Source organism: Marmota monax, unplaced genomic scaffold, assembly GCF_021218885.2.
Source record: "Marmota monax isolate L192 unplaced genomic scaffold, Marmota_monax_Labrador192_F-V1.1 WCK01_AAM20220418_F8-fsc00159, whole genome shotgun sequence".
Lineage (NCBI taxonomy): Eukaryota > Metazoa > Chordata > Mammalia > Rodentia > Sciuridae > Marmota > Marmota monax.
The window spans coordinates 3,687,361-3,712,777 of NW_026694999.1; the positions used below are offsets into that span (position 1 = coordinate 3,687,361).

A 25,417-nucleotide genomic window follows, 5' to 3' on the forward strand; every position below is an offset into this window, starting at 1 on the left:
TGGATCTACACAAAAGAATGGAAAGCACTAGAAATGGAAACTAGGGGCTGGGATCGTAGCTCAGTGGTAGAGTGCTTGCCTGGCATGTGTGAGGCCCTGGGTTCGAATCTCAGCACCGCGTATAAATAAAATAAAGCCCCCCCCCAAAAAAATAGAAATGGAAACTAGTACATGAATAAACAAATGTATAAGATATTTTCTCACATTAGTCAAATCCCTAAAATATAATTGACAGGTTAAACAAAAATAATAACAAGAAGTATGGGATTTATAATATGTGAGTGTATAAAATGTTATAAGAAAAACAGCATAAAGGTCAGAAAGAGAGAAACGCAAGTATACTAACGTAAAGTTCATAAACTATATGTAAAGTGGCATAATATCTCTTGAGAGAGACACTGATAAGCTAAAAGTATACTATAAGCCCTCAAGCAGCCACTAAAATAGCAAAATGAAGAATTCCAGCTTAAAAGGCATTAAGGAAGGTAAAAGGAAATCGTAAAAATTTTCTATTAAGCCAAAAGAACACAGAAAAAGAGGGAAAAGCACACATGGATTGAATAGAAAACAAATTCAAAGAGAATGGATTTAAACATAACCATGTCAATAATCACATTAAAAGTAAGTAGTTCAAAAGTTAAGCCCAAACTATAGACCACTTAAAAGAAATATATCTGAGATTGACGTCAGCAAGATGGTAGAATAGGAAGACGTAGACTCTCCTTCCTTTCATGGACACACCAATTCAACAGCAACACCTGGATAATTCCCTTAGTGAGAAATGAAGAAACTAAAAGACTCCTGTACCCTGGGTGAGTGCAAAACCAGACACAACAGAAAATGTAGGAGAGATGGGTTTGTGGTTTAGTGATAAAGTGCTTGCCTCACATGCATGAGGCCCTGAGTTTAATCCCCAGCATTTCAGAAAAACAACAACAACAAAGCTAAAATTATATAATGGGGGAAAGGACAGTCTCATCATCAAATGGTGCTGGGAATGGGACTGCACCATTTTGTATGTGGGACATCTACATGCAAAATAATGAAATAGAACCACTACACTCAATGCAAAAATCAACTTACAGTGGATCACAGACTTAAACATAGACCTGAAAATAAAACTTCTGGTAGAAAATATAGGGGAAAATCTTCTTGACTTTGGTCTTAATAATTTTATGGATATGATGCCCAAAATAGGAAACAAAAGCAAAAATAGACAAGTGGGACTATTTCAAATTAAAAATTGTTGCCCTGCAAAGGAAATAATCTCTAGAGTAAAAAGGAAGCTTATGGAATAAGAAAAAATATTTATAAGCCATATATCTGATAAGGGGTTCTATTTATTAATTTATTTATTTATTTAGCACCAGAGATTGAACCCCAGGCACTTAACCAATGAGCCACAAAATTCATCCCTTTTTATTTTTTGAGACAGCATCTCAATAAGTTGTTTGGGGCCTTGCCAAATTGCTGGTGTTGACTTTAAATTTGCAATCCTCCTGCCTCAGTCTTCCAAGCCCCTGGGATTACAGGCATGTGCCACTGTGCCTGACTAAGGGTTAATTTTTACATGTGTAAGAAACTGTTACAACTCAATATAAAAATAAATAAATAAATAGATAAAATAACCCAATTTAAAAATCGGCTAACAACTCGAATAGACATTTTTCCATTGAAGATATACAAATTGCCAAGATATATAAAAAGATGCTCAAGGTTATCAATCATCAGGGAAATGCAAAACAAAACCACAAAATAAAAGGCAATACATTTTGGCAAGGATGTGGAAAAACTGGGACCACTGTACACTGAGGGTAGGAACGCAAAATATGTAGCCACCGTGGAAGATAGGATGGAGTTTACTCAAAATATTTAAAATAGAACAACCAATAATCCAGCAATTCTTCTTCTGGCTACTTATTCAAAAGTAGAGAGATGGACTTTTAAAATGCTAGATGAATGAATTTTTAAAATTTAGTTTATACATACAATAGAATATTATTCACCGTAATAAAGAAGAATTTTCTGCAATATTCAGCTACATGACTAAACACAGGGGATGGTATGCTAGGTAAAATGAGCCAATCACTGAAGGGCAAATACTATATAATTTCACTAAAATTAACTATCTAAAATAGTCCAAACCATTACAGAATCTAACATTGATTTCTAGGGATTGTGGGAGGGCACATTGGGGAGTTTCTAATCAATAGATATAATGCTTCAGTTAGGCAGGATGAACAAGTGGTAGAGATCTGATGTACAAAACCATGCCTACAGATAGCAATACTGTATTTATTGTACACTTAAAATCTGTTAAGAGAGCAAATCTCTTGTTAAGTATCCTTACCACAATACAATAAAAAAAATAAAGAAACACCCTTGAAATATAAATAAGTAAACATGAAAGTTTGGAAAACATGTTAATAGATAAGAAGAGCAAATATAAGAATCAATTCAATCTCATTCAAAATTCCAGCAGACTTTTTCTATGGAAACTGATAAGATGATACTAAACTTCATGCAGAAATACAAGAGCCTAGCATTGCCAAAACAACTTGTAAAAAAAGAATAAAGTTGTAGAGCCAACTCTACCTGATTCTAAGAACTATTATAAAGTGGCAGTAATCAAGCTGGGCATGGTGGCGCGTGCCTGTAATCCCAGAGGCTCAGGATGCCAAGACAGGAGGATCAAAAGTTCAAAGCCAGCAAGGTACTTAGCAACTCAGTGAGACCCTGTCTCTAAATAAAATACAAAATAGGATAGGGATATGGCTCAGTTGTTGATTGCCCCTGAGTTCTATCTCTAGTACCCGTCCCTCCCACCAAAAAAGTGGCAGTAATCAAACTGTAGTTTTAGCATAAAGATAAATAAATAGATCAAGAGAAAAAAACGAAGAGTATAGAAATGGGCCCACACTTATACTGAAAAATGATATTTGACAAAGTTAAAAGCACTTCAAGGGAGAAACAACATATGGTGCTGAAATTATTTGACAACTATATGAAAACATAAGAACTTCAATTCATATCATGCACTATGTACAAAAATTAACTAAAATGGACCATAACTAAGTACAAAACCTAAAACTTAAATAAAACTTATAGAAGAAAACACACCAGAGAACACCTTTGTGACCTTGAGTAAGGCAATGATTCTTAGATGTAGCATCAAAAGCATGATCCATAAAAGAACAAATTGAGATCTTCTGATCTTTGAAAACACCATTAAGAAAATGAAATTGAAAGCCTGTGACAGAGAAGAGTAAATATTTAGAAAGCATATACCTAATAAATAATTTGGATTCAAGGAATATCAAAAACTCTAAAAACTCAAGAAAATCAGCAACCCAAAATATTTCAATTCACAAAAGATTTGAAATAAACTTCAACAAAGAAAATATACAAGTGAAAAATAAGCACATAAAAAAAGGCTCAACATCATTAATCAGTAAGGAAAGTCTACATAAAACCACAATGAGATACAATTGCACAGCTTTATAACAGCTAAAATTTTAAATTTTAAAATAGTGACAATACTGAGTGTTGGAGAATATGGAGAAACTAGAACTTTCCTACACTGTTGGTGGGAATGTATAATCATTTTTAAAAAGCAGTTTGGGAGTTTCTAAAAAAGGTAAAATACACTTGCCATGTAACTGAGCTATTCCACACCTAGGTATTTGCTCAAAAGTAACAAACAAATGCATGATCTTATAAAGACTTGTATACAAATGTTCATAACGGTTGTATTTATAATCGCCCAAGCTGAAAACAACCTGTGTATTTATCAACAGGTGAATGAATAGAAAATCTATAGTATATACAATGAACACATCGAGCAATAAAAAGAAATCAACTATTGATACATACAGCATACACAAATCTCAAGATTAATACGTTGAGTGAAATAAGCTACATAAAAGAGTACATAGTTTATGATTCAATTTACATGATATTCTAGAATAATAAAATTAATCTGTAACTTCATAAAGCAGATCATGGATTGTCTGCATAGAGGTGAGAGATAAGGAGGGATGTATTACAAAAGGGTCTGAGAAGATTTAGGGGAGAGAAATATGTTTATTATCTTGATTGTGGTGACAGTTTCATGAGAATCTATACATGCCAAAACTTCTCAAATTAAGTATTTGCAATTTATCATATGTTAGTTTTACCTCAATTAAACTGTTTATAATACTTTGCTTATATAGTGGGATTCAGTTCTATACCTCAATATTTTAAAAAACATAATGGTTTTGGTGATTTGTGTAATATAATAAATGCCCAACAAATGATAACTTTACTCTTATTGAAGATTAAACTGAAAGAATGTCAGGAAATGTGGTTGTTTGTTTTCAATACTGGATATTGAACACAGAAGGCCTCTAGCATTGAGTTACATCCCCAGTTCTTTAAATTTTGTATTTTGGGATAGGATCTCACTAAGTTGTTGATGGTCTCCCACCTCCCACCTGGAATCTCCCCACCTCAGTCTCCCAAGTTTCTGGGTTACAGGTATACACCTACCATGCAGCAGAAATGTGTCTCACATATCTTACTAGTATCGAAGGAGGTTCTAATCTGAGATAATTGAGAACTGGAGCATCTTATAATAAGATATTCCCCATTCCCATTGCCTACCCTGGAACTGGGGATTGAACCCAATAGCAGCTGGGCAAATGCTCTACCACTGAGCTTCATCCTTGGCCAAGAATATGTTTTAAGCTATTAAACTTTAACTAAGATCAGCAAAAGGCCCTCAAAAGGCATTGTGTGTGTGTGTGTGTGTGTTTGTGTGTGTGTATATGCTGAATTATGAAGCACTATAACATCAATGTTTTACTCCGGTAAATCAGAAAAAAATTGTCTGATGAAATAGATCTCATTTTTATTTTTTCTTTTACTAATGGTTGGAGGTAGGAATTAAACTGGATATTTATAATTCTAAGAAAATATATAAGCAAAGCCAAAAATTATTAGCTCAAATTAGAAAGTAAAATAAAGAAAATTTGAAACTCATAGGATTATGATGGAGTATTTTTACTCTCTGAACATTAAAAAAAGAAAAATTTGATGGTAGGCCTGTGCTGTGGTGCATGCTTATAGTCCCAACTATTAGAGATACTGAGGCAGGAGAATCAGTGGACATCAGGAGTTCAAGACCAGACTGTACAACATGGAGGGACCCCATCTTTAAAAAAAAATTTTCATACCTTACCTGAAATAATTCATTCTTAAGCTGCATCTAATCACTGAAAATTCCATATAGAAATTTCAACAGTAGAGCTTTCTTTCAAAGTACAAGATGCAAAGAGAAGTAACCATTTCTCCTTCCTCTTTATATGGTGGGAAAGATAAATTGGCACCTGTCAAAAAGATGAAATATGAATGACTATGGATTCTAATTCTGATTCCTCCACTCTTTTGCTGCTCTTCCTTTACTATAATAGCTTGAATTTTCTTCATGTCTAATAGAGAAGCCTGAATATGCCATAGTTGAATATAAATACTGTACTTAAAGAATTATTTCCTAGAAGAAGAATTAAACTTGTTTGGTATGACACTCAGGATTCAAATTAGGATTGATGGTGGAAGCTATAGAAAAATATTTTACAATAAGGAAAACGTCACTGGAATGTATTGATTTGGTCAGTAATGGGTTTCCCATCATTGTAGGCCCTCAAGGACAGGCTAGATTATAAATGGAAAGTCAAGCTTACATTCTCAACTGGGACTAAGATGTAGTGCTGTATGTAGATGAAAATTCAAAACATTAATAAGAATTTGTAACAATAAGAGGACCTAAAAATAATTCTGGAGGCTTTAAAAACTTAACCAAACTATAAATGTATCTATAGAATATCATCTGTCAATATCAGCGTAAATGAGTGTCTGTCAGCACAGGACCTGGGTACTTTGGCAATGTTTAGTTAGGATACATGACATGATATGCATGAGGTGCAGTGGCACACACCTGTGATCTCATAATTTGGGAGGCTGAGGCAGGATTGCAAGTTTGAAGCTAGCCTCAGCAATTCAGCAAGACCTTGTTTCAGAATAGTTTTAAAATGGACTGGGGATGAAGATAAAGTGCCCCTGGGTTCAATTCCCAGTACCACATAAAAAATGTAAAATATACAAGGTCAAGATTAATTTTTTTTCTTTCTTTTTTCTTTTTGGTGGCACTGGGGATGGAACCCCGGAACTTGTGCATGATAGGCAAACACTACCATTGAGCTACACCCCCAGCTCCAAGATTCTTTGTATAAGATGATGCTATTTGTTCTACCAATTTACCTGAGTTTATACTATCTTAAAAGCAGTTGATAGATAAATGGTAGATAAATCAATAAATATTTTAAGCTATTGATTTTAAAATGCTTAAAAATATAACTTTGGCTACCTTGCTAAATACAGATTTTATCCCTTACCACCACATTCCATCCCCTGGCATTTTTCATTATATATATGCAATATGTATTTATTACATATATTATATTATGCATAAATATTAACATATATATTTATGTGTGTGTGTGTGTGTGTGTAGTTCAAGCATTTGGTTTTTATCAGTACAAGTGATTTTTATTGTAGACAGTTAGAAAACCATACTTCAAGAAACACAAAGAGAAGCATGGATAGGCCAACTTCCATTCTTTCTAGTCACGAGTTTATGAGAATGCTACAGAACTTTATCTTCGGAAGAATTTCTTCTTAAAAACTAAAACAAAACAAAAAACAAAACACTGACACATCCTGTTTTCTCTTTTATCTCAGGGCCAAAACCCAAGATGAAATTTATGGTACTTGTCACTGTTGGGATAACTTTGCTGCTAGGAGTCCAAGCCATGCCTTCAAATCGCTTGTCTTGCTACAGAAAGATACTAAAAGATCGCAACTGTCACAACCTTCCAGAAGGAGTGGCTGACCTGACACAGATGGATGTAAATGTCCACGACCATTTCTGGGATAGGAATGGATGTGAGATGATCTGTTACTGCAATTTCAGTGAATTGCTCTGTTGCCCAAGGTAAGGAATGAAATTATAAAATGTATTGCTGTGAAATGTATGCAGAACAAATCTTTTAAAAAGACATTTCCTTTAAAATAGTTTTGCTGAAAGTAATTACCCATTTAAGTAAAATCCTTTTAAAATCCCAGCTGTCTTCTATAATCATCACCATTATGTAAAGAACTGAATATTTTTGTTTAAGAAACAGAATTTGACAGAATTTAATAAAACTAAGCAAAAACCAGAAAATTAATAACACTTTAATCGATTAAATTCTGAATTCCCTATTTAGTTTCTACTATAAAAAAATCTACTGGTAGCAGAAATGAACATCAAGGCTGTCATCTTAAACCAATTTGAAAGCCAGTAAAAGGTTTTAGATAAAAGATGCTAGTATACAGTACCAATTACTCAACTGGATAGAAAAGATGAGTAATGGTCAAAGGAAACCATTTCCATGTATGAATTAACCAGGAATGAACTAAATATAAGTTCAAAAATTCTACTTTTTTGGAAAAAAGGTGTATTTTAAGTATAAACTAGTGGTAGATAAATCAATAAATATTTTAAGCTCTTGATTTTAAAATCATCTTCCTCTAATTATTAAGTCTTTCAAATATTATGATCTTTAGTATACTGAAATTAACTTTTTTTCAAATTACTTTCAACATGTGCTGTTTATATTTCCATTCTTTTAACAAAGCCTAAGGTACAAAGGGCAGACATTACTATTTTACCAAAGAAAGATACAGAGACATGAAAGGACAAGCACTATCTCACATAATTAACTAATATCAGACCTGAGACTATAACTTAGGTATTCAGATTTGTACCAGATTTTTTTTCCCCCCTCTCCCCATCAAGCCAGTTGGTTTTCAGGTAAGGCTCCCCAAACAAGCTTCCTCATCCCCTGTGTTCCAGGGTTTAAAATGCACATATAGCCAGTGTGGTAATTTATGCTTGCAATCCCATTGATTTGGGAGGCTTGATGCAGGAGGGTTGTGAGTTTGAGGCCAGTCTCAGTAATTTAACAAGACCTATCTCAAAATAAAAAGGACTGGGATGTAACTTAGTGGCAAAACATTTTTTTGTTCAATCTCCAGTACTGCCTCCCCTCATATTATGCATACTCATTCCTGAATCCCAATCTACTGACTCCAAAACTCTGGAGGTGCTCAGCAATTAGGTTTTAACAAATCATCCTCATGATTCTGATGTTTGATCAAGTTTGGGAATTAGTGTACTGAATGATTCCCAAAAACTGACTTAATTTTTCTTGTACTGTGTAAATGAAATGCCATCTAATATTAAAATAGAGTGCTCGCTGGAGTTGTGGCTCAGTGGTAGAGCCCTTGCCTCACATGTATTGAGGCACTGGGTTTGATTCTAAGTACCACATATAAATAAATTAATAATAAAGGTCCATCAACAACTAAAAAAATATTTTAAAAAATACAGTGCTTGCTTTTTGTTACTGTATTACTTGAAAAAAATTACTGGAATGAACTTGTATTTATTTATCATATAATTTTGTGATTATTTGTGCTAATGGATATAGAGAGGAATGTGAACATACATAAGTAATTTCTCTTTGATTTTGGGATACTCCTTTCTCAGTAGCAAGATTTACCTTGCTAAGTACATTTCTAATAAGCTATAATAACACATATATACAATTGTACCTTATTCTATACATATTTATACATTGCTTTATGAGATCTTTCCAATAAAAAGTGTAGATTTTTGACATTTCTCTTTTCCCTATGAAACCTAGAAATTTATTTAATGACTAAGAAAGTTTTAACATTGTTTCTTATCAGCAGATTCAAACTTCACATCCCATCCCCTTATCAGACAAATAAAACTTTATGTATGATTATAAGGTTTTGAAATTATCTATTTGTTCCTTACTTTATAGATAAATGATAGCATGCCATCAGTGGCAAATAGGAGGAAAATAGAAGAATTAATTACCTTTTTTGGTCCTTGTTAGTTCTGTGACATATCCTTCCATTCATCCCTTTGTACTTTATTCACCTGAAAACAATAGTCATATCTGAAATCCCGGGAATCACTATCAATGTTTAATTCATAAGACTAATAGAAATCTTCATTTTCAGCTAAATTTAATTTATATTCTATTTTCTTTCAGAGATATCTTCTTTGGACCAAAGATCTCTTTTGTAATCCCTTGCAACAATCACTGAAAATCTTCATGTATTCTGGAGAACACCATCCCTAATTTCCTATCAGTGTGCTGAATTTCTAGTTTCTATCCAGTGAAATAAAGCATAGAGTCTATAAAGTCTTATTTGCCTAGGTCAAGTGAACCTGTGTTAAGCAAGTAGTAATAAAAGTTAATTCAATTTAATTTTTCTCTGTAGACCTTGTTAATAATGTAGACCTTGTCTCTAGATTTTCCATTTATGAGATGTTCACTATACTCTGTAAAGAATTTTGTCCCCCAGATGGATGTCAGAATCCCTACTCAAACATTGAGGATACTTTTAGTTGTTGACAGTTTTTTGACCATGTTTGTTTGTTTATTTAGGTACCAGGCATTGAACCCAGGGACGCTTAACCATTGAGACACATCCCCAGTCCCTGTTATTTTATTATTTTGATGCAGGGTCTCATTTGCTTAGGGCTTCGCTAAATTGCGGAGGTTGGTTTGAACTTGAGATCTCCTGCTTCAGCCTTCCAAGTTACGAGGATTACAGGCATGCACCACTGTGTCTATGTGTCTAGTTTCATAACTATGAATATTTAATGGAAAAAAAATGTTACAAATTGAACTTATTGGAAGGGAAACTAGTATTCTAGAAAGAAGGAAAATAGGAACTAATAATTAAATGTATATTATATATGCCACTCACTTTAAATACATTTTAATTTTACTATTTAAAAAAAACACTGTGAGATATTTTTCTTAGCTCCATTTTTCAGATACTATCTCAAATTTAAGGGATTAAATCTTAAAATCAAGATATTAACCTTAAAATCAAGGCAAAATATGAAGAATTCCAATTCTGAAGCTCATATACTACACCCTCACGCAGTTGGATCAAAACATAATACATATCCCTGAAGTATGGATTTTTCTTAGAATAACAAAACATACATAAAGAAAGACACAGGTTGAAAATTTCAGAATCATATAAAGTTTAAAAGTTAAAACATGTGACTTTAAATATATTTCCTAATTGTTAGAGGATATGGCTTTGAACTATGCCCCCATATTTTGAGAGGTATTTGTTGACTTATAATGATCATCTGGGGTAACATCAGAAAGCCTTTCATGTTGTAAAATTCTATTACATGCTATGTGCCAGCCACTATTAATATTTTGGGATATCATAATGAATAAGATGGTCTTGTCCTCTTGGAACTTGTGTTCTAACAAAGCTATAAAATCATTATAAACAAGTAATTATTTATAAATGTGAAACCTTTTCTAGAGAAGTATAGGATACTGTACAAAGTATTGTAGGTAGGGGGAACAAAATATTGTGGGGAAAAGTTTAAGAAACACCATGCAGGCAATCGAGGAGATATTTTGTGACTAAAATTACATTATTTCATTGAATTACATTCTTGGAGGTCCTTGATCTGTTTCTGAATATTCCATTCAAAATAGTATCTAGTATCAATTCAGTTTAATAATCATTACTGGGCTGGGCTAAACAATTTTGAGGTATAATTCAGTGTCTCTTAAAATAAATACAGGCCAGAACATATTTTCAATATTATGACCTTCTATGAAATTCATGAAGAGAAACAGAATTGTACAAAGCAATCAAATTACTTGTTTTATCAAGATAGTATATGATTTAATTGGCCTTTCTTCACTGAATTGACTGGCAATAAAAATCAAGATTGACTCAAGAAAAGGTGTCTTAAATCCATTTTCTGGAATAGTGCATAGAACAGGTAAACAAACCCATCAGTAAACTTGTTTCATTTTCTGTTCTTTCTAAGGGGGGAAAAAGTGCTAACAATCCATTATCTCTTATAAATGACATCAGCATGAGGGTACAAGTGAGGCAACAGTAGCTTTTTACTGTGCTCTTTTGCAATCAAAACCTGATGAGAAAAAACTTTAAAAAAAAAATCTTTATTTTTATTTATTTGTTTTATGTGGTGCTGAGGATGGAACTCAGAGCCTCATATGTGCAAGGCAAGCACTCTGCCACTGAGCTACAACCCCAGCCCAAGAAAAAACTTTTTTTTAAGAACTAAATTTTATAGATTACCGATGATTCTTCTTCACTGTATTCTTTCATTTCTGGAAATAACTGGAACATGAAATTCAATAATATTCTTTTAGAAATGAGTACATTATAGAACTATATATACTTCTCTATATTAACAAGTAAGTGTAAAACATAAATGTTCACAGAGTTTACCTCATGTAATTTTTCCGGACTTGGTCAATATGTTTTTAAAGGCAAATATTTCCTCATCAAACTAATGAACAGATATTTTTTCCAATAGATTTTAGTTATAAAATACAATTAAGCTTTTATTAAAAATTTACTATTATGCTAAATACTGTCTTAAAACAACTGAACTAATTAAATACTGTCTTTATCCCTCTTCTATGGACAAAAAATGCCAAGGTTTAAGCTGGGTGTTGTGGTGCACACCTGTAACCCCAGAGGCTCAGACAGCTGAGGCAGGAGGATTATGAGTTCAAATCTAGCCTCAGCAAAGGCAGGGTGCTAAGCAACTCAGTGAGATTCTGTCTCTGATAAATATAAAATAGGGCTGAGGATGTGGCTAAGTGGTTGAGTGCCCCGGAGTTCAATCCCTGGTACCAAAAAAAAAAAAAAAAAAAAAAAAGCCCAAGGTTTAGAGTAATTACATAGCTTAGCTAATGTTACATTATCAATAAGCAGTAAACCAGATTGTAAATATGGCCAATCTTATTCTAGTATCTTACCACATTGTTTAATAGCATCATCTAATTTATTTCCTTTTTAGAAAAGCAAGACTTTTCTGGATAGGAAATACAATTGTACATTTCAAATAGTTCACATGGGCTAAATGCTTTCTGAATAACAATGTCTTTATTTTAGCTTTATATCTGACTTTCTATATCCTTGTTTTTACTATAAGTCCCATGTTGCAAGCACCAGATTGACAGTAATACCAAAGCTCATCTTTTCTTGATAGTATTAATTCCTCTTTTCTCATTATAATCTCTCATAGGGACTCCCTGAAAAAAAATATGTATTACATATGGGATTAGGTACTGATTGTATAGGATTATTAGAGAACTGGAAGCAACATAGAAAAACCAAAACAATGAGCAACAACTGTTGGAGAACAGTAGGAATATTCAAAGATCATTTTGCAACTTTTAACTTCCTTGTAATTATCAATAGACACACATATGTTCTTTCCATAATAAATCACTTTTGAAAAAAAGGAATAAGAATGTTTGCTTTTACCATTGTTCTTCAACATTGTACTGGTAGTCCTAGCTAGAGCAATTTGTCAAGAAAAAGAAATAAAAGGCATTCAAATTGAAAAGGAAGAAGTAAAACTACCTTTATTTGCATATTAACATGATTCTCTCTGTAGAAAATCCCATGGAATTCACAAAAACCAAACCAAAACAAAAAACTCCTAGAACTAATAAATTCAGCATAGTTCAATGGTCAACACACACAAAATCAGTTGTGTTTCTCTATACCATTAAAAAATAATCCAGAAAAGAAATTAAGAAAACAATTCTATGTAAAATAGCATTAACAAGAACAAAATATCCAGGAATAAATTTAACCAAGGAAATGAAAGACTTGTATACTGAAACTATAAAACACTTAAGAAATTAATTAAAGCAGGACTAACTAAATGGAAAACCATCCCATAGATTAGAGTGCTTAAGATTGTTAAGATGGCAATATTAAAGCAGTATACAGATTCAATGCAATCCCATCAAAATTCTAATAACGTTTTCGGTAAAAAATGGGAAAATCCATCTTGAAATCCATATGGAACTGCAAGGGGCCCTGAACAGCTAAAACAACATTGGAAAGAAAAACAAAGAAAGTAGGAATTTCACTTCCTGATTTCAAAACAAGGCTAATAGACATGTAGATCAATGAAATAGTATTGAGAATACAAAAATAAACCCCAACATCTCTAGCCAATGATTTTCAACAAGGGTGCCAACATCATTCAGTCTCTTAAAAAAAAAAAAAAAAGTGTTGGGATAAACTGGCTAACCACATGCAAAAGAATGAAGTTGGACTCCCTCTACCTCATTACCTATATGAAAATTGACAGTACACTGATTCAACAATCTAAAGTTAGCAGCTAAAACTATAGAACTCCTAGAAGAAAACATGGGCATTAATCTTCGTGATGTTGGATTTGGCAGTGGATTCTCAGATTTTATAGCAGAAGTACAGCAACAGAAGAAGTGCTACTTAAATTGGACTACATAAACATTTAATAAAACTTCTGTGCATCAAAGAAAATTATCAAATGTGAAAAAGGAATTTACTGAGTGGAAGAAAATATTTACAAATCATGTATCTGATAAGGGTTTAATAAAGAAGTCCTTTAGAATAAAGAACTCATACAATACATGAAAGAGGCAACCGAATTAAAAAGTGAATAAAGGACTTGAATAAACATTTTTTTCTAGGAAGATATACAAGTGGCAGCAAGTGCATGAAAAGATGTTCATTACTGTTGATCATTAAGGATATATAAAACAAAATTACAATAAGGTCATTCACACCCAGCAGGATAGCTTTAATTAAAAAAAGAAAGAGTAGCTCTCATGGTTTGTGGGAATGTAAAATGGTTTAGCCTCTTGGAAAATTTGGAAGTTCCTTAAAAAGTTCAATATAGAATTATCATGACTCGGTGATTCTACTGAAGGGTACTCAAAAGCAATGAAACCTATATCCACAGAAAAATATGTACAAGAATGATTATAGCAGCATTATTCCTAACAGCCAGGCAGAAACTGAATGTTCATCAATGGATGCATTGGTAAACAAATTACTGATAGATACAATGGCATGTTTTTCATCTATGGTTGAAAGGGACAAGGTACTAATACTTGCTGCAAGTTGGATGAACCCCTGAAAACAGTGCAAAACAAAATAAACTAGACATATTGTAGCTCAGTGGTAGAGTGCTTTCCTAGCATGTGTGAGGCACTGGATTCGATCCTCAGCACCTCATAAAAATAAAGGTATTATGTCCGTCTACAACTAAAAATGTTTAAAATAAAAGAACATATACTGTATGATTCCCTTTATATGATATATCCATAATAGCAAATTTATGGGAACAAAAAGTAGATGGGATGAAGAGAAGAAGAAATGGGGAATGATTATATATGACTATTTTTGGGGGGTGATGAAAAAAGTTTTGAAATTAGAACTAGTGGTTGTACAACATTCTCAATTTACTAAATACCACATCAAACTGAACATTTTTATTAAATGATTGTAAGTTATGAAAATTTCCCTTCAACTTCAAAAATCAATTCATGTGGAAATAATATATAGCTTATTTCTAAAAATAAATGTATTTTAGGCATTACTCTTTAGCCTTCCCTAAAATTATTCTTTTAGTATCAAATAACTGACTTATTTTTTGAGCCCCTCTATAGGGTATGCTTTCTTCTTTTCTCTAGTCCAAGGCAGTAAAATTTAAATCCTTTCCTTGATGCTCTAATAATAAAATCAGTGCGCACCCTTGTAGATAGGAGTACTTATTTATTTACTTCTGATATAGATTAAAAGGTTTAATTAATTTAAAAGTTTTACAACCCAATAGCAAGGAATTAAAATCATTATATAAAACTTAACTCAATCTTGATGAGTTTCTTACAAGTCTCAGTTCATAAGATCCCCCTTTTTTTGTTTTAAATTTCTCTAACAAGGATTTAATTTCCTTGAATAATTACATTCTTATGCAAAGTTTCTGAAAATTAACATTACCAAAGGTTATGTTCATAGAGCTAGTTAAATGTAAACAAATAATTTCAAGTTTTCACACTTTTTTTTTAAATAAGAAAAAGGAAGCCTACTATCAATTTGTTTTAAACTTTTTTTTTTTTGTAGTTATAGATAGACACAACACCTTTATCTTATTTATTCACCTAATAGACCAGTTCTTTAGATATAGTTAGTACTTTAGCTACACCAGTGGTCCTTACCCAGTGGTTAATTTTGTTTCCGTGGGGATGTTTGGTAATGTTTGGTTGTCACACCTTAACAATGCTACTGGTACCTACTGTGTGGACTTCATAGATGCTGCTAATCTTCCTACAATCCACCACTGTCTCCACAACAAACAATTATCAGGTTCAAATGACAACCTTGAAAAACTTGAGCTACATTAGTGATCTTTTCCATTTTCAGCATAAAATTTGCAGCCAATCATAGAACATTTCACTGGAGCTGTTGTTTTTGTTTTTTTCACATCACAAGCTATAAATCTGATTTGCAATTATTAACTAAGAATTTAGCTAAGCAATACAATCCCGGGAAAAGCAGAAGTTAAGATGGCAGAATCTGACAGAATCAAAAGGAAATGCAATACAAATCAAGTTAGAACTACATACAACAAAACTTTAAAGGATTAGTTTGTTAGATATTTAGACCTTTCCACACTTCGGTCATAATTTGCAACACAAATGTCACAGAACATGACTGAAAATTAAGTGGCACTGCAGAAGTATTATCTATTTTCATGCTATATAAATAATTTTCCTTAAGACAAAATTTATTTCTATATTCTTATTTCAACTATCAGCACTGTGTTTGTCTTTATTGGCACATTATGTCTTCTTTGGAAAGAGGTGGGCACATAAATGAAACTATTTTTTTAATACTACCTCAAGTAATAACAACAAAGAAAGAAAATAAAAAGATGTTGCATCCTACTGAAAGTCTATTTTCAACTCTGACAGCACTATAAAATACTTTAAAAAATAATGCTATTTAGGATATCCTTAATTTCAAATCAAACTTCCCCAGTGAAAGCCAATGTAAATTACATTTGCTACTTAAGCTGTTAATTTCATGGAATTTAAAAAAAAGGGTTACATCAATGTAGGCTCTTTACATTAGAATTTCAATTAATATTGATTCCTTAAGTCAGTTTAAAAATCATGTTTCACAAAATAAATACACCGAAGCAACTATAATAGTAATAACCTTTATTTAAAATATTTTTAATCTAGGAAGCTCATTTTACATGAGTTTCCAGCTAATTATTAGAATCAGAAACAAAGGAAATAAAACCAGAGAAAATTCTCTGTAGAAAAAATACACAAAGAACATTTCTACATGTGAAAAAACAGTAAACAGTCTTAACATCTGAACATCCACATATTAGACTTAACGCCATCTCTCCTAGTGAACACCACTATCAACCTTGAGATCTGATTTGTTCTTGTCATTCTTCACTGAGTAGATGAAATATGTTAAGGTGTCTTTTTCATTCACTGGAATAGACCTAAAGTGGCAACCAACTATCTATAAAGAAAAAAAAAATCGAGGAAATTAAATTTTAGATATAACAGGCTTCATAAAATAGGTAAAAGGTACTGTTTCATCAAATGTTCAAAAGTGGTATGTGATGATAAGAGTTATTTCTTTTAAAAATCAAACTATATTTAACAAAACAGCAACAGGACAAAAAAACACACAAAAATAAGATGTTATGAACAAAAGACAGTCTGATTTTAAAGGACCCTTTGACCCTATTTAATTAAATATACATTGATTAGCAGTATATTTCCTTATATTTTAAATTTTACAACTGGGTCTAGATCAGGAAGTAAATATTTCTACTTTTAAACTTTAAATATGCATCAGATAAAAACTGAAGAGTCCACATGTATCACACTAGGAATGGTTTACAACTTAGAAAAAGAATAAAATGAAGTTCTCGAATTTTTTATATTAGCGAAACCATGAAATAGTTTACAAATATCTTTGCTGCTACTTATATTTATTAATTCATTTATTAGAATTATTCTTTATAAAGATTCCTTGAAGTTTTTTTTTTTTAGTATTTATTTTTTAGTTGTAGTGGACCCAATACCTTTATTTTATTAATTATTTTTATGTGGTACTGAGGATGGAACCCAGGGCCTCACATGTGCTAGGTGAGTGCTCTACCGCCGAGCCACAACCCCAGCCTGGTTCCTTGAAGTTTTTTCTGAACACAACTTATGAACAGAAAATGAAAGGAGAAAGGAGAATGTTCATTGAAGACTGTATATTTGCTTCCTTGTCTTTTTGTGGTGCTAATCTAATGTGTGGACTACAATTAGCAATAGTAGAATAGAGCAAATGGGAGGAGGAGGAGGAGGATGATAAGCATACCTGGAATCTAGATTTCTTATTTATTAAAAAAAAAATAGCTCTAGAATAATATAACTGTTTTTATAAGTTTGGATTATCAAAATTTTCAGTTTTAAATTTTGCATTAAAATATGTATGCATTTAAATACACATTGCAGGGCTGGGGATGTGGCTCAAGCGGTAGCGCGCTCGCCTGGCATGCGTGCGGCCTGGGTTCGATCCTCAGCACCACATACAAATAAAGATGTTATGTCCGCCGAAAACTAAAAAATAAATTTTAAAAAAATTCTCTCTCTTAAAAAATAAATAAACAAATAAATAAATACACATTGCATATACATGTTGCAGAACAAAGGTGACTTTACTCAATTTATATCTGATCCACTTCATGGTAGGCAATATCTATGTTATTGCACAATCAAAAATGGACTAGATCTTTAAAATCAAATATAAAGAAAAGAGTTTTATTTTTGTTATGTAGGCAAGAAATAGAAAAGAAATTGTGGCTAAATAGCATCTTGGATTTTAACAGCATTCAAAAAAATTTTGTCAAAGAACTGAAAAAGTTCTATTTATTTTTATCTTAATTAATATGAATATTTTATTTTATTTATTTTTCTGGTACTGGAGATTGAACTCAGGGATGCTGCCATTAAGCCACATCCCCAGCCCTTTTTTATTGTGAGACAAGGTCCACTTCATTAAGTTGTCCAGGCTGGCCTGGAATTTACAATCCTCTTGCCTCAATCTCCCAAGTAGCGGGGATTACAGGAGTGAGCCATCACACCCAGCTAATATGCACATTTTAGAAAATTTTGAAATAACTACTAAATTCAAGCTACAGAACATGAGAAAACTGATTCATGTATTTATGTCTATTCTGTCTAGTAAGTGAAAAAAACTATTTTAAATGTTTAAAGTGTAAATATATAAGTCTACATGTATCTTAAAAATATTCAGATTTTTTGGTTCTGGTTCATATGATCAGTGAACTTTTCAAAACTAATGAGAGTACCAGAAATCCTATATAAAAGCAAACTATAAGTAAAAGCTTGGATAAGTTTTTGCCTCTCTTTATGTGAAGAAAACATAGATGTTAATAGTCAAACAAACAAGGACAAATTCTGAATAGTGAAATCAGCAAGTTATGGAAACATCTCTTAAAGACTCATTTGTAGACTCTTCCATCAGAAACTTCAAAAAATAAATTCTAAAAAAAAATAATGGCATATTTGTTTATTATGCCTCAATTAGGTGTTCAATAAACATTAACTGATTAAATGGAATTTTAAAACTAATATTTCTAGAATGAGGAAAAAAATTTTTCATTCGATATTGTGAGAGCCTTTATATGAAGACGCTGTACACAATCTGTATATAATCCACTAAGTAGTCATTACATATAGAAATTTCCTAAGTAGCAAATGTTTCTAGGCATCTAGATTTTTCTACAATAGATTTCTTAATAACTTTGATCTTTCTAACCAAAATGTACAGTTACATATACTACATTAATAATTTTGTTAGCAGTATTTGTTTCATCACCTCTTGTTTATGTATACAGGCTCATTTGAAGTTTATATAGTTCAAAACTCATATATACCTCAACAAGTTGAGCTTTATTAAGTCCTGGTCTGGTTGGTAGCTTGAAGTGTCTTTTGTATCGCCTAAGTGTATTTACTTGTAATTGGTATAAGTCAACCTAGAAAAAAGTAACATACATTAATTAGTTCAGAAATTTTTTTGAAAATTTATCATTGATATGCATAATAACAATAAAAATTCAATTTGATTGTTACAGAGCTATAAAAACTGTCAATTCAGATGTAAACATTCAAATTGTGTACATGGAGAGTGTTAACTGGCTATATTAAACTTTGCTTTAAACATTAAAAAATTGTTTATCTCTTTCTAGAAAAGCTTTGGAATAGAATACTTATGGTTTATATTTAACATACGAAAGTTTTCTTCTACCTCTGGAGTATCAATGTCTTGAACAGGTGAATCACCTCCATCATCATCACTCCCTTTTCTCTTTCTTCTGTTTCGGACACTCTGAATTAAGTTTTTATGATAATCACAAATGTAAAGATGCCTTGCCTGAAATAGAAAAGTTTCACAGACTGCTTATGATTAGAGTAAAAATGCATCTATATTTTAGTAAAATGCATAGGCCACAATGAATTATTACAAATAAAAAAGTCAAAAACAAGCCATTGTTAATACAATGGCATGTTTCTTTCTACTCTTTTCAATTTTTTTAAAATTTTTTAGTTGTAGTTGGACACAATAGCTTTATTTTATTTATTTACTTTTATGTGGTGCTGAGGATCGAACCCAGGACCTCCCACGTGCTAGGTGAATGCTCTGCCACTGAGCCACAACCCCAGCACTCTTCCTACTCTTAAATTCTTTATCTTGTTAAAACACAAGATGCCTGGCAATACTGTTAAGAGGAAAGGGTATTGGTTGGACAGGTGGGGTGCCAGTTGGAGGCAGGGGGTGGTACCAATTGAGGAAGGTAGGGAGGCAGAGATAGAGAATAATAAATTCCTATCCTCTGGGTTTTGAGGAGAAACAGTGAGAATGACCTGAATTAGTTCATGCTAGATTCTTCCTCACAATAGGAAAGATGATATTGCTCACAATTTGGCTACAGTATTTTCTGTAGTTAAAGAAAAGCATATTTTAGTAATGTATGATTTACAATCTATATTTAAACTTCAGTTTCTAATTTTTCTTTCTATTAAATGTATATATTTATCTGAATACATTTTTCCGATTAAAGCAATTATTTTAAATTCAGGTTCATTTGAAATGTTTCTCATGAACACCACTGAAGAACTGTTACAATAGATAGAAGGTGTGACACACTTTTCTAAAACTTTACACTCTGGAGAGTTGTATAGTGACAATGAAATATTGGGTTCCAACTACTGAAAGTTAACTCCTTTAAAAAAAATACAGTTAAGGGCTGATTTAACAGGCATTTATATTTACTTCTAAGCTAAGTTCAAGTTAAAAACATACAGGACATGTGCTATGTTCTGTATCTTGTTATTTATTTACACAAGTCAGAGCTCTGAAAGGTAGCAATGGTTCTTTCTAAAAAAAGAAATTTAAAAAAATTCATAGATGGTCAAAAGAACTGACGTGCAAAAGGACGAAAAAAGAAATCCCGATGGCTGCCAAACCGACTGCAAAACCGCAGAGGCTTACGTGCTCTCCACGTTGGGCGCAGCTGCCCTAAGAGCTGACATCGCAAACATCGTTTACAAGCTGGCTCCTCTCTCACTCTGCGTTCGGAAAAGACCCAACATCGAAAAGAACAGATCTTCCTCGACTGCGGTGTAGGGTCCTGCAGGACTCCACTTTCCTCAGACGAGGGGAGCTACAACTCCCTGGGGCCAATCGCCAGCTCGGGCAGCAAAACAAAGGCGCCTCCATTCCAGAAGACTGCCGGGCTACAGGAAAACTACTCTGGGCCCTCGGTGCGGCGGTCCCCTTTGTTTCGTTTCCAGATCACAGCAAAAGGAGGAAGAGGGAAGGCTGTGCGCGGGAGAGGCGGGCAGCGGGAGTCGGGGTGGGGGACTAGCAGGACAGGAACCACTGCATGCGTGTGCATACGTTGTGGTTGGCGGTCCGAGTTGCAGCGACTTTGTTGTTTACTCCCTAACGGAGAACGCACGAGTCCGCACTGCAGCCAGTCTGCAGGAGCTGTGAACCCCGCCAACAACCCACGTCTCTGCACAGCTGCCGGGACTCCGCGGGGCGGGCCGAGGTCACTTACACTCTTATCCAGCTCGATCTTCACCTTCTTCTGGGAGATGCTCTTCTGAATCCTCTTGCTGAAGCTGGCATTGCCAGCCGCTCGGCCGCACCGCTCACCGTCCTCCCGTAAACAGCATAGCTGCCCGGGGCCCGGCCCGGCCGCCCCCGGGGGCCCAGCCGCTGAGACCGCCCCGGCGCCGGGTACCTCAGCCCCGGCGCCTGCAGCGTTCCCGTTCCCGGCGGAGGCGGCGGCCGCTGCAGCCGCAACCACCGCAGCCACGGCGGCAGCCGCGTCCCCGCCGCGGCTCATCTCCTCAGGCGTGAAGCCGTTCATGTCTAGGTGCTCAAGGGCGCTGGCGCTGACAGAAATCCCCGCTCCGCCTCTCCCGGCCAGGTCCCTCAGGCGCCCTACCCGGCGGCGGCAATGCACTCTGCACCCCAAGTTCGGCGGTCGTCGGCCAAACACCAAGTATCCCCGGCCTGCTTGTCTCCGTCGGCGATGAACAGTGGACAGCGCTTGTGGCTGGGACCGAGAGTCGTGTGGCGCCTGGAGAGGGAACCCCGCTCACTGTCACATGGAGACTTCAGCAGTTGGACCGCGGCGCCCCCGCCTCCCTCCAGCCCCTGAACTTGCGCAAGCACGACGCATCTCCTCCCACCCCGCCTCCTCCACTCTGCCGCGAGGCCCCACGGGAACGGTAGTCCTCCGTGGGGAGAGTCCACCTGACCTGTGTTCTGAACCCGGCGCCTGGCTGCTTGGAGAAACTACTCATCCCGGCATGCAGCGTGCGGCGACTGGCCGGCCTTTTTTTGTTTTTAAGCACCCGGCAAAGGGGAGTGCGGTGTTAGGGTGTCTTGCCTCCTGTTTCTCCCGGGAAGGTGGGATGTGTTCAGCTATTGTTCTTTTGCAGAGTTGGTGTTCAGTCAGTCGGCCGATTCCTGAGAAGCACAAATTGTGTGTGTATGTGTGTGTGTGTGTGTGTGTGTGTGAGAGAGAGAGACAAGTGAGCGTGTGGAAAAGTTTCGGGGTGTTTCGTACAACCACGCTTTTGTGGAAACCTGAGTCAGGAACTCGGGGGACCAGGCGCTCTGCCTCAACTTGACCAAACACTGAAGCACCAAATAAATACAGCGCGGCGGGGAGTGTGTGGGGGGAAACGCCCTCCCGTCTTGTCGACCATGCCAGGTCCTCACAAACATCTACTGACGAGTTCGCAATTGCAGGGCTATTTTTCGTCTCCACTTCCGACCTTTTCAATCTCTCCTCAAAAGGATCTGGAGAAGGACGCAGTTAACATCGCTTAAAGGGGAACGTAGACTCCCCCCCCCCCCCAACCAATACCAAGTCAGCCCGACAGCTCCTCGGAAACTTCCCAGCGTCAGTTCCACCGAGCGTAACGGGAGAGAAATCCGATTTCCTGAGTCGTCCACACGCCCGTACGTGCGTGCGTGCGGGTGTATGCCTGCGTGCAAGTGTGCTTGTGCTTGTGGAGGGAGGGGCAGGATGGGAGTGGCTAATATGAAAGCCTGCACCTTTGCTAGTTATTGTGCGTCATTATCAGCAGATACTGTTAACCAGTATCACTGTTTAAACAAAAATACGTACATTTCAGGCAGTAGATTTTTGAGTTTTTTTTAATACTTAAATTTATTGAAAATGCTATCTACACTGAAAGCCAAAGCTTTCCATTTCGTATGTGCATTTCAGTTCAATGATAAAAATGCATTTAAAAAAATCTTGCTTGTACTTTACTGAGCTTCTTAAATTATAATTAATATTTTAAATCAATTTTCAGAAATTCTAGGCCATTATGTTTTCACATATCATTTCTGCCTTTATCTAAACTGTTCCATTTCTGGGGCTCCAATTCAATACACATCAGGTCTCCCCCTGTATCCTTGTATCTTCTGCCCTATCTTCAGTAATTTTAATTTTTAAATGTGTATCTCCTCTTATTTTGGATTCTTCTAACCTGCACGCATTCTTTCTTTAGATATGCTTTTATAATTCTTACGTTGTTCTTTTTCAAACCTTAAGTCACCTTTTATAGTTCCCAGTTCTCTGGTAAAATTTTTGATTTTCTTCCACGAACATAGCAAAATAGTGGTTTTTAAAATTATGTTTATTCTTTCTTTTGTCTGTCATTTCTGCTGGTCTGACTCATGCTTGACTCTTTTTGCATCCTTTATCTTTGATTTTTGGTATGCACTTTATCTGAGAAATTATAGAAATAATTTGAAGAATTGGGTGCTACGTTCCTATAGAGAGAGGCTTCATTTCCTTTTTTAAAGTGCTAACGGGTACCAATAGTTCTTGTGGATTTTTCAGCCAACCATTTTGGGCTGTGCTTCTTGGAGTCTTACCCCAGAGTGATAACTAGGGTTATCACCCTTCATGTATATTGGATTCCAACCCTAGATCCAAGTGACTTGACAGATGTTGCTTGATTCAACTAGTACTACATACATTTTAAAAGATAAGCATTCTGAAGCTATCCATTATCTGACATTTTGTATAGGATATGATTTCTACCATGATTTAATTATCATCAAAGTGTGAAGTGTACAGAAAAGTAGATGTAGTTCCCAGGTAATGCTGGAGCTTGCACTGGGTGCAAAATTACTTCTGGCTATCTATTGAGATAGAATGTTATTATCTTCAAAAAGAGATTGAACATAGCTCCCCAGGATCAGAGGTGTGGGCCATCATGCCCAGCTAGAGTATTTTTTTTTTAAGGAAGAAGAGAATGGTTATTGGATAGATAATTAAGAGTTTTCTACAATGATGTAGATTTTAAGAATGTTTGACAAACGAATAGACAGGTCCATGTTACTTTAAATTGCTCAAAGATATGAAAAATTATTTTAGAAATTAGGAAATGAGTTATTATTTTTAACTACAGGCTAAAATATTTTACCTGTTAACCTACAAAATATGTTCAGGTATTAAAAATTCATCCAGTAAATATTTAAATATTTGTGACTTTGACACATGCATAGCACTGCACTAGACCCTATGAAATATATAATGATGATATACATTCCTGCCTTTCAAGAAACTTCTGAACAATAATTTTTGATATTATACTTTCTGCTTTATAAAGCTCCTTCACAGGTATTATTTCTCTTGAAATTCTTAACAACTTTGTTCATTAGGTACAGGAAATATTTACCCAATGGAAAAACTCAAGAGTGGCAGACAGACTGATCTCTGCCCCTGCCTCTCTGACCTTTATTATTTCAATGTTCATTTCTTTGCTTGAGGGCTTTCTCCTAAATTGTGGAAGGCAGCTGTGTCCATGTGGTCAACGCAAGTTGAAAATGCCTTAGAATTAACTTCCCACCCTAGCAGCTTTCACCCACTAAAGAATTTGTTCTAACACACACCCATACACATCCTAGCTAAGTCTGAGTTTTACACTATTTCCCAGAGTTTTCCCCTGAGATTATGCTCCAGGCTTTAGCAATTGTAGCTGCTTGATACCTCACCCTTCAATGACTGCATTCCCTTCTTTTTCTTTCTTCTTCACCTTCCACTGATGTTTCCTGCATCCCTTAGATAAACTATCTGCACTAAAATCCTTGTCTCAGATTTCTAGTGGTCCTTTCCACTTGGTTATTTCCCCCACTACTTGCCCCTTAGCTAAAGTGCTAGTTCAACAGGTGGTCACATGATTCAAAGCAGGCTACCTAGAATCCTTCCCAGGGAATTTTGTTCAATCTAGAATAAGAAAAAAGGAGCACTTTAACTTTTGTTTCTTTTTGTTTGTGCATCATCCTATATCCATTGTAACAATGTCTGGCACAAAGTAGACACTTAACATTTGTAGAATGAACTCAATCCTTAGAATTTCTTTGTTGCCAACCTGCCTTAGTCAACAGCTATAAATTTAAAAATGTATGAAATCCTGTTGTTATAGCATGTCATAGTGTCATAACATACTATTGTAGTTAAGAGCATGGACTCAGGAGCCAACTGCTTGAAATTTAAACTCTGTCACTTGACAGTTATTTGTGTTAGTTGTTTCTCAGTTCCATTTTCATTCTTTTACTCTCTCTTGTGTACCACAGGGTACTGGCATCCTAAAAAGCATTTGCCAGACTCACTTGCCTACTGATTTCAGTTCTGCTAATGGAAGATTAAAAGGCAAGAGGAAGACAGAAAACATTTTTTCCCTTCTGACTTCAGCAGCCTTAGGAGTGTTGTTCTCTTCTATCCTGGATCCAGGAATGGTAGGGGCAATGTAAAGGCTGGTTGCTGACTTCCTGAAATACACCTAGCAGA

At 34.9% G+C, this 25,417-nt stretch overlaps 2 protein-coding genes across 6 annotated transcripts in view; one reads left to right on the top strand and one right to left on the bottom strand.

The window, feature by feature from the left end:
- The window catches only part of Scrg1 (stimulator of chondrogenesis 1), a 129,969-nt gene extending 116,274 nt beyond the window's left edge, over positions 1-13,695 (top strand). For all 3 annotated transcript variants that reach the window (XM_058573675.1, XM_046427534.2, XM_058573674.1), the window contains exons 2-3: positions 6,781-7,033; positions 9,168-13,695. In XM_058573675.1, the coding sequence (XP_058429658.1) occupies positions 6,795-7,033; positions 9,168-9,222 (294 nt within the window). In that variant the 5' untranslated portion in view covers positions 6,781-6,794 and the 3' untranslated portion in view covers positions 9,223-13,695. The remainder of the gene's footprint in view (positions 1-6,780; positions 7,034-9,167) is intronic.
- Sap30 (Sin3A associated protein 30) overlaps positions 1-22,534 on the bottom strand; it is a 60,510-nt gene extending 37,976 nt beyond the window's left edge. For 2 of the 3 annotated variants that reach the window (XR_006848016.2, XR_009225236.1), the window contains exons 1-6: positions 21,861-22,534; positions 21,152-21,679; positions 19,336-19,461; positions 18,965-19,063; positions 8,990-9,052; positions 5,222-5,369 (exon numbers count right to left, since the gene is read on the bottom strand). Coding sequence is in view for 1 of the 3 variants with exons in the window: in XM_046427528.2 (XP_046283484.1) it covers positions 16,405-16,527; positions 18,965-19,063; positions 19,336-19,461; positions 21,152-21,679; positions 21,861-21,905 (921 nt within the window). In the remaining 2 variants the exon portion in view is untranslated. Of the gene's footprint in view, positions 1-5,221; positions 5,370-8,989; positions 9,053-16,193; positions 16,528-18,964; positions 19,064-19,335; positions 19,462-21,151; positions 21,680-21,860 lie in introns of those variants that run through there. The other variant, XM_046427528.2, reaches the window with a different exon arrangement.
- Positions 22,535-25,417: the final 2,883 nt, after the last annotated feature.